We start from the raw sequence: 8,561 nt of genomic DNA, 5'->3' as shown, positions 1-8,561 counted from the left end.
AATATATATATATATATATATATATATATATATATATATATATATACTATACTACTACTACCTACTACTATATACAATATATATATATATATATATATTTGTGCATTTAGGTGTTCTTCTTCTTATGATAACATTTGATCTCCTGCATAACATGGAGATCAGCTTCTCTCAAAACAAACTAATGCAGTTTGAAACTGATAAGGGTAAATACTACTTAGGAACGTTACCTTTCAACAGAGCTGAGTTGTCAATCGTCCCTGGATGATTTGCTGGGTCACCTATTCCGTACATATCCTGAGAGTCATATCCCACGTACTTCGTCCACTGTTTCCACCACTTGGCAGCGACAAGGAACCTATGGCAAAAGATTAACAAAATTAACAAGGTGTTACTTATAAACGTAGTAGGTATAGATTTCGCAAGTAAAATCCCATTTACGATCTTCGGTGTTCAGCTATGTTCAGCCGCGTCAGCGTGGTTAAAGCAAAGCTATCTAGATTGGACTTAGGGCGAATGACTTGTCTCTAAACACCCTGAACACCATGGACAAGATGTTTACCACGTGTCTCCCTTTCGTAGTTCCTTCTCCATGTCCGCAGAGATAGTGGATTTCTGTACTGTCACTTCTGGTGGCTCTTCGCATGAGATACCTTTCATGTGTTCAGACCAATCTTCCCAATCTTCAGGGATGACAAAGGAATTGAAAATTATTGCAATTGGGGTACACTTTAAGAATTCAATACCATGCAAGTCTTTATTCTAAGTCAGATAATAGGTGGTCTCAAATCAGAAATGTTTGGGTCATTCATCCTGAAAAGGCAGCTGGAATCTAAAAAAATGGATGCAGCATGGCGTGGATTCTTAATATACACTTATTTTGAAGTGTAGTAGTCGCTACGAAAAAATCTCTTTCTTCCTCTCCGTCCCTACACACACACACACACGCGTGCGCGCGCTCGGACGTGGGCACGCACGCACACACACACAAACAAACAAACAAACACACACACTCATGCACGTACGAATGCACGCACGCACACAATACGCACACACACAAACCCACACACACACACTCATGCATGCACACACGCACACAAACACACGCAAGCACACACGCGCGCGCACGCACGCACACACACAGGCAGAAACACTCATGCATGCATGAATGCACGCACGCACATAAACACACTCACACGCACACACACACACACACACGCGAGCACGCACGCACACTCAAACACACACACACTCATGCACGCACACACCCCCACATGCACACACGATCGCGCACGCCGTGCACGTACACACACACACACACACACGCACACACACACAAACACACACACACAGATGGCATGGATAACAGGGTCAGGACAAATAAACCGACAATCGGGAATTTACACTTAATGTGCAGATTTAGTCTCTGTGATAACGTTGGTACTTACCCTCAACGATCCCTTTCAAACTCCTTAAAATACACGGAGCTTCCAAGTTTAGAGGTACATCCTCGGTCGGTTGACTTTGCGACACATCTCTAAGCATGGAGGTCAGCTCTTTCGCAGTTGATTTTGACAGGAAATATTCGGAAGTTTGGTGACAACTCGTTGCTACTTTCTGCCTCATAACAGAGTAATCAACGGTGATGTTTGCCAGTTCAAAGTCCACTGCGTCCGCAGGCGGTTTAGTCAGGTCATTCAGCCTTGTTGTCATGTCTTGTGAGAAAGATACAACTTCGTAGTCGCCTCCCTCCCTGGCCAGAGTCTCTGCAAACTCACATGTACTCTTGGCACTTGCCAGACTGATCTGTGCTGCCTCTATCTCTGCATCGATCTGCTTCTTTCTAGTCTTTTCCTCTGTATCAATACAGGTTAGGAGCCGTTCGCCTTCTTCCTTGACAAGGGCGGTTAGTGTCTGTACGGTTTTGTGGACGTTCTGACGAGCTCCCTCTGCATTCAGCTGGAGTTGTTCCTTCAAGCGTTTCTGTACTTCTTCCGTCTGACGAAATAACTGCATTCGGGCCTGGCACTGTGGTGTGAGAGCTAAGATTGTTTCTTTCTTCTCGGCAGCCACCTCTTCTATGCGCTTGAGGTCGTGCTGTGAGTCCCTGTGTTCAAACAAGGCGCATTCGCTGCATATGGGAGCCTCACAGGTCCTACAGTAGAGCTTCAAGATCTCTCCCGAATGCTTGGAGCACGGTGGAGCTGTCCTGGCCCTGAAGACTTTGTCGTATTTTCCCGTTTTCAGTTCCTCAAAGGTGAAGAGCGTGTGGGCCTTCGTAGCTCTCACGCGACGATGTACCGACTCACAATTCGCGCAGAGGAACTCAGCGCACTCCGAACACCTGGACGTGGCCGGCTTCCCTTCATCGCAGCTGGTGCAGACGAGAACATCTTTCCCTTGGCGGATCTTGTGATGCTCGGTCACAGCTTTCACCAAGCTAGCAAGATGAGAGTTATTTTTCAGGCCGTCGACGCCATCTTGGGGCAAGGGGACTGGTTGTCGACAAATAGGGCATGGAAAGGTGTCACCATCGTTCTTCTGTACCCATTCCCGTAGGCAGTGCTCACAGAAGGTGTGCAGACAGGGAATAAGAATCTTCGGGTTCTTGTAGGTGTCACAACAGATCGTACACTCGAGAAAGTCGTTACTGACTTCCTCCGGGAGAGCTGCAGTCGCCATTGCTGTCTGACGTTAAGATTTCACTTCCTGATTTGACGTCACCACACATGTGGCGTACCGAAAGTTCGAAGGGCAACGTCCTCTGGTGACGCCACCCCCAGGGGTGAAAGAGAAGTTTGCAGGCGTCGTTTAGTTAAAAAGCATCAAACCGGTGTTGACATTCAAAGAATATAAGGGTTGATGACCGCAATATCTTTTGATGAGGATACCATGGCAACTAAAATTAAGTTAAATATTGTTGCAAATTATGAGTCCAGAGATAAGTAAATGACCTGCTTTAAGTTTTCGTTTCCGTGATGGAACTGTATGGACTGGGACTGTATGGACTGATTTCGGGAGGGAGCCTGTAAAGGTGGTCTCCACCTGTTTCTCCCTTCCCTTTCCACTTGTGGCAAAGCTTGAATAAATAAATAAATAAAGACTGATATCGGTTCATCTAGAGTTTGAAATTATACTAACGTGTCTCACTCACATGCTACGTCTAGTAATACACAAAACGTTACAGTAAAGACATAGAATAACTGCACTGAACTATATAACCACATCATATTGTATCTTTGTGTTTTATTGTACATTTCAGTTCTTCTTCCTTGGGGTATCAGATTTGTGCAATCGAACCTCGATCCGTACGGAAAACATCATGATTCCTGTTTGCAAACATTTACAATCCTTTACACACGTATTTAGTCGCACAATGTAATTGCACAAAATAGTATCGTTTAGCCTCGGTACACAGACTTCTCCAGCCCGTCGATGTCGTTGCTGTACTCGTAGTTGCTCTCGTGGAATGTAGAGTCGTACTTGCCACAGGTTCGCACGTAGTCGGCGTAATCTGGTGCGCCTGGCTTGATGATGTTATCAGCTACTACTACAGTACCTGGGGAACAAGTATACATAAAAATTATAACAATATTCTTCAAAAAGAAGTAGTTTAAATTGAATAGACGATAGCGTTTCGTTTAGCAAGCAAACCAGTCACTTCTAAATATGCAGCAAACTCCTGTCTTCTTTAATACACATTAATAAGGACACAACATTTTAATTAATTGATTTGCAAAAAAAATCTGGTTCTGAATCAACTTCAAAATGTTCACATTTTGGCACTAACAGTTGCAGAAAGTCCTTTTCTTCTTACCTGTTACAGTTTTTCGAGTATTTGGGACATTCCTGTTTTCTCGGCTTGTATATTTCTAATGTATGTTTCATATTTTCGATGAACAATCCGAGAACCAAACAATTAAATTGGTGTAACCTACATCAGGCTGCATGGTACTTACCACTTCTATACGAAAAGTACATTTTATACTATTGTTATGAATACCTTTGCGTAGTAGCTCGTTTGTTTCCAGCAGTTTGATATCTCTGAGGTAGACGTCCTTCCAGTGATCTATAAACACCATGTCAAGTGTTTCCACGCCATACTTCGTCTTCAACTGGGGAATGACTTCAGCGCTATCGGACATGATCTGTATAATCTGTGACAAAATGAGAAGCAAATTTTTAGTTGTGAAACATCAAAAGCTCTGGTAATAAGTACAGCGTCACAAACTAGAAGATGTAAAGTGTGATCTTAAAGACAACAATACACGCAAAACACTTTAAAAATGTATTCTTTGTGATTTACGAAATTCGTTGAGCGATTTACTCGTATCAATTCTTCGGTCACTCAGCAATATCTTGGCGGTCTCAGTCACTAGTGAAAAGGGGATGTAATTCAGAATCTAGCCTGACTAAATCGCGCTCCTAGCGGTCTGCTTGCACAACACCTGCCGCTACATACTGCATTAGCACCATCTAGCGAGAGATGATGTAAAGGCAGGCTATAAAGAATATGAGCTAAAAACGTGTCCAGATGTTGTGGAAAGACGTATTTACCCTATTTTGTAACCCTGCAAATGCGATCATCTCCTTCGCCACGGCGGCATTCTCCTGATTGAACTCCACGGTGATGAACCTGGCTGTTTCCGGCAGCAGCCTGACGGTCCTGATGGCGGAGTAACCCATGTACGTGCCCAGCTCCAGCATGGTCTTCGGCGCCGTCTCCTTCACGAACCGGTCAAGGATCACTCCTGTGAAGTAGTACAAGAATACATGACAAGTTAGTATGCTTTTCTCTCGACTTCTCTGCTCTGATGATTCCATTTATCCAGATATCCAGATTCCATTTATCCAGATCTTGATCTTGATGTAGTGCTGCGTAACACCCCTCAGTTGGAGTCAAACACGCAGGGGGGAGTACGCAGCTAGCGCTCTAAATACTCCTCAGGTGTAGCAGAACAGCTTCCTTAAACTCGTCGGCCTCCGGTATTTCTGGCAAGGCCTACGGAATCTCGTTCCAGTCTCTAACAGTCCGTGGGAAATACGAATACATATAGCAATCCTTGTGGAATTCACTCGTACATTCACTTGTACATATAATCAGTCTATCGCGTTTGGGTCGGGTTCTTTTCGGGGCTGCAGGAGCTCTTCCCCGCCCGTTTCAGTGAGTTTCCCCGGTAGGTTTTGCTCAACGAGAGCTATTGAACTCCTGGCGTACAACACTCTATTAGCAAAGATCCTACAGGGGTAACATTTCTACCGGGAGGCCTGTAGAGCTGGACGGGCGAAAACTATCAGAGCCCCGAACAGAGCCTTCCCCAACTACGTGCACGATAGACTGGATACCAAGCTAGCAGGCACTACGTAAACCTTGTTTTCAAGGTAGTTGTTTAGGTCAGATTATACAAGTAGGTACTGTATATAGTATTTGTTGTTATATATTCTTTTTACCGCAGTTTATGTATATAAGGTCCATGTCCCTGACATTAAGGAATACAAAATTCATAAGAATTCATGTGCCAAGACGAAGTTGCTGGATCTATGTCAAGATCATTGTGATTGTTCCCTAGGCCTAGTACAGTGTAGCTTAATAGATTTTTTTTCAAAGGAAAAGACTGCCTTTGTTTGCTCGACCTAGCTGAACTTATGTCACTAACAGTCACATGTACATCACATGATATCAAACTATGATACTTGACCTTTGACATCCCCTACATTCATGGCGAATTCTCTCTCCCAGCCGAACTTGTCGATGGCCGCCATGACACTGTCGGGGTCTCCACGTAACGCCTGCTGCTGAACATACTGAAGGATGCGCCGCTCTAGACTCATAGCTGTAAGGTAAACGAGTGTTATAACACAAGACGATTTGGTTGTTCAATGAAAAGTTTATTGCAAATTCTTGCCCGGAGGGTAATTGCAAATTACAAAACATAAAAGAACAATGGAATAGAGTATAAAATAACTAAAGTCTACATGATAAAGTTAGCTGTCTAGAACTATAACTATGTCTAAAACTATGCATGTCTGAAGGGTTTGACTTCTCTTCTGTAAATAGATGCTTTCAAGTCCATCAGCTATTTACATATGCTTCGACTCCGAGTTTCATTTGCTGTGAACCACGATTTACGATTTTTGTGACGAAGTTATGGGTAAATGGGTATTGTTGTTTGTGATGTTACGTGTAATTTTATACTTTCTAAAATGAAATTTATCACAAACATGTATTTTACTACTATTCACCGCTGAAAACACAATTCTGACCCTTGCATGAAAATCACCATCATTTGCTAATGAACGATCATCAAATAGATGATATACCAGTAGTAATAGTATGAACTCAGTTCGTTTGTCAGGCGTGATACCACAAATCCACCAACATCTCACTGTAATAAATTGAAAAATCCGTCTAAAGTATTGCCGTAGGCTCTGAACGATAGCTATTTTACTATCTAGATATAATTAATATAATATATAATCTGCCCCCCCCCCCAAAAAAAAGGCGTGACCTTACCCCTTGTGTAAAATAGAATTTCGTGCAAACCACCGCACCTGAGTATGGTTCTGAATTAACCTCAGTTCACAACAAAACCCACATACGCACCACCCCCGCCCCCCTCCTCCTCCGCTATTATAATATATCGTACAGACTTGTAACTGCAGTCCCTTACCACTTGCCGAAGTTGTCTGCGCTCTCACACTCGGAAATAGCCTGAAGACACTGCGCTCTCTTGACAGATGCTGCAGCGCAAATCTTTGCAGTCCTGTCCAAAAACGCAACTTATAAAGCATCACAAGGCAACGTTTGGTCTACGTCAGTTTGTAAGTTGAACCATCGTCACTGTACAAACACGTACCAACACGTACAGGATCGTACAGATACCAACCTGAAGTAGGCCGCCGATTGGGCCGCCGATTCGTAGCCGCCCTTTCAGCCGCCGATTCGGGACTAAACCGAGCATAGCAGCTAATTCAAATACAGATTCAAAATCCCAGAAATTTCCTAAATCGACCCCAAAGAAAAATCACGAATGGGGAATTGTTGCAAATGGTCTGTAATAACGCATAGAATATCAATTCAAAGATGAATAAAATCATAAAGTACCAATTAAACGATAAAGTGCAAATTAAAGACTTAGAAACGACACCTAGCGACAATATCATAATCTGCTGATGCTGGCGGCCGATTCAAGTGAATGGTCTCCACCCTCAGGTGTTAAACACCTTGCGTCAGATTAAGCACATAATTCTATAACTCGTAATGACTTTCCATCATTTTATGATGATCCATACTTTGGTGTTCTAGTGAGAAAAGTAACGCACGCTACGTCATTTTGACGTCATGTCGTCTTAAACTGAAGAACATGACGGGCAGTTGTACCGTAACTGGTCTCCACCTTTAGGTGTTTAACACCTTGTAGCAGAGTAACTATATAATTTTACAACTTGCAATGACTTTCAATCCCTTTATAATGATCCATACTTTGATATTCTAGTAAGAATAGTAACGCACACGACGTCGTTTTGACGTCATGTCGTGTTACAGCAACGAAAATGGCGGAAAGTTGTACCGTAACTCGTCTCCACTTATAGGTGTTTAACATCTTGCAGCAGGGTAACAATATAATTTTACAACTTACAATGACATTCAATCCCTTTATAATGATCCATACTTTGATCTTCTAGTAAGACAAGTAACGAACACGACGTCGTTTTGACGTCATGTCGTCTTAAACTGAATAGAAATGGTGGGAAGTTGTGGCAGTAGCTGGTCTCCGTTCTCAGGTGTTTAACACCTTGTAGCAGAGTAACTATATAATTTTACAACTTGCAATGACATTGAATTCCTTTAGAAGGATCCATACTTTGATATTCTAATAAGAAAAGTAACGCACACGACGTCGTTTTGACGTCATGTTGTCTTAAATAAACGAAAATGGCGAGAAGTTGTACCGTAACTCGTCTCTACTTGTAGGTGTTTAACACCTTGCAGCAGAGTAACCATATAATTCTAAGAATACAATGACATTCAATCCATTTAAAATGATCCATACTTTGATCTTCTAGTAAGACAAGTAACGAACACGACGTCGNCGAAAATGACCAACCTGAAGTAGGCCGCCGATTGGGCCGCCGATTCGTAGCCGCCCTTTCAGCCGCCGATTCGGGACTAAACCGAGCATAGCAGCTAATTCAAATACAGATTCGAAATCCCAGAAATTTCCTAAATCGACCCCAAAGAAAAATCACGAATGGGGAATTGTTGCAAATGGTCTGTAATAACGCATAGAATATCAATTCAAAGATGAATAAAATCATAAAGTACCAATTAAACGATAAAGTGCAAATTAAAGACTTAGAAACGACACCTAGCGACAATATCATAATCTGCTGATGCTGGCGGCCGATTCAAGTGAATGGTCTCCACCCTCAGGTGTTAAACACCTTGCGTCAGATTAAGCACATAATTCTATAACTCGTAATGACTTTCCATCATTTTATGATGATCCATACTTTGATCTTCTAGTAAGAAAAGTAACGAACACGACGTCGTTTTGACGTCA

At 42.6% G+C, this 8,561-nt stretch overlaps 2 protein-coding genes across 2 annotated transcripts in view; both read right to left on the bottom strand.

Annotated features, from left to right (window-relative positions):
* LOC109487904 (protein PML-like) overlaps positions 1–2,783 on the bottom strand; it is a 5,084-nt gene extending 2,301 nt beyond the window's left edge. The window contains exons 1-3 of the mRNA XM_019792012.1: positions 1,446–2,783; positions 560–680; positions 228–355 (exon numbers count right to left, since the gene is read on the bottom strand). Coding sequence (XP_019647571.1) covers positions 228–355; positions 560–680; positions 1,446–2,679 — 1,483 coding nt within the window. The 5' untranslated portion in view covers positions 2,680–2,783. The remainder of the gene's footprint in view (positions 1–227; positions 356–559; positions 681–1,445) is intronic.
* Positions 2,784–3,158: 375 nt separating this feature from the next.
* Positions 3,159–6,940, bottom strand: LOC109487778 (catechol O-methyltransferase-like). The gene is made up of 5 exons (XM_019791838.1): positions 6,669–6,940; positions 5,697–5,831; positions 4,555–4,748; positions 4,001–4,154; positions 3,159–3,556 (listed from the first exon to the last, which is right to left on the bottom strand). Exons 1-5 carry the CDS (start codon positions 6,787–6,789, stop codon positions 3,399–3,401), a joined length of 762 nt encoding a protein of 253 aa, XP_019647397.1. The 5' UTR covers positions 6,790–6,940; the 3' UTR covers positions 3,159–3,398.
* Positions 6,941–8,561: the final 1,621 nt, after the last annotated feature.

This window comes from Branchiostoma belcheri, unplaced genomic scaffold (assembly GCF_001625305.1).
Source record: "Branchiostoma belcheri isolate BF01 breed outbred unplaced genomic scaffold, Haploidv18h27 scaffold9, whole genome shotgun sequence".
In the NCBI taxonomy this organism is placed as follows: Eukaryota; Metazoa; Chordata; class Leptocardii; order Amphioxiformes; family Branchiostomatidae; genus Branchiostoma; species Branchiostoma belcheri.
The sequence above is the reverse complement of the archived record's forward strand: the minus strand, read 5'-3'. Positions and strand labels throughout refer to the sequence as shown.

Bases quoted from the DNA above. Each gene is read 5' to 3' on its own strand.
- LOC109487778 (XM_019791838.1), bottom strand. From the start codon at position 6,789: ATGCTTTATAAGTTGCGTTTTTGGACAGGACTGCAAAGATTTGCGCTG. The intron at 4,749-5,696 runs GTCAAGTATCAT...ACTACTTCACAG, and splicing joins GAATGTAGGGGATGTCAAAG to GAGTGATCCTTGACCGGTTC. The intron at 4,155-4,554 runs GTAAATACGTCT...ATTTTGTCACAG, and splicing joins TTGCAGGGTTACAAAATAGG to ATTATACAGATCATGTCCGA.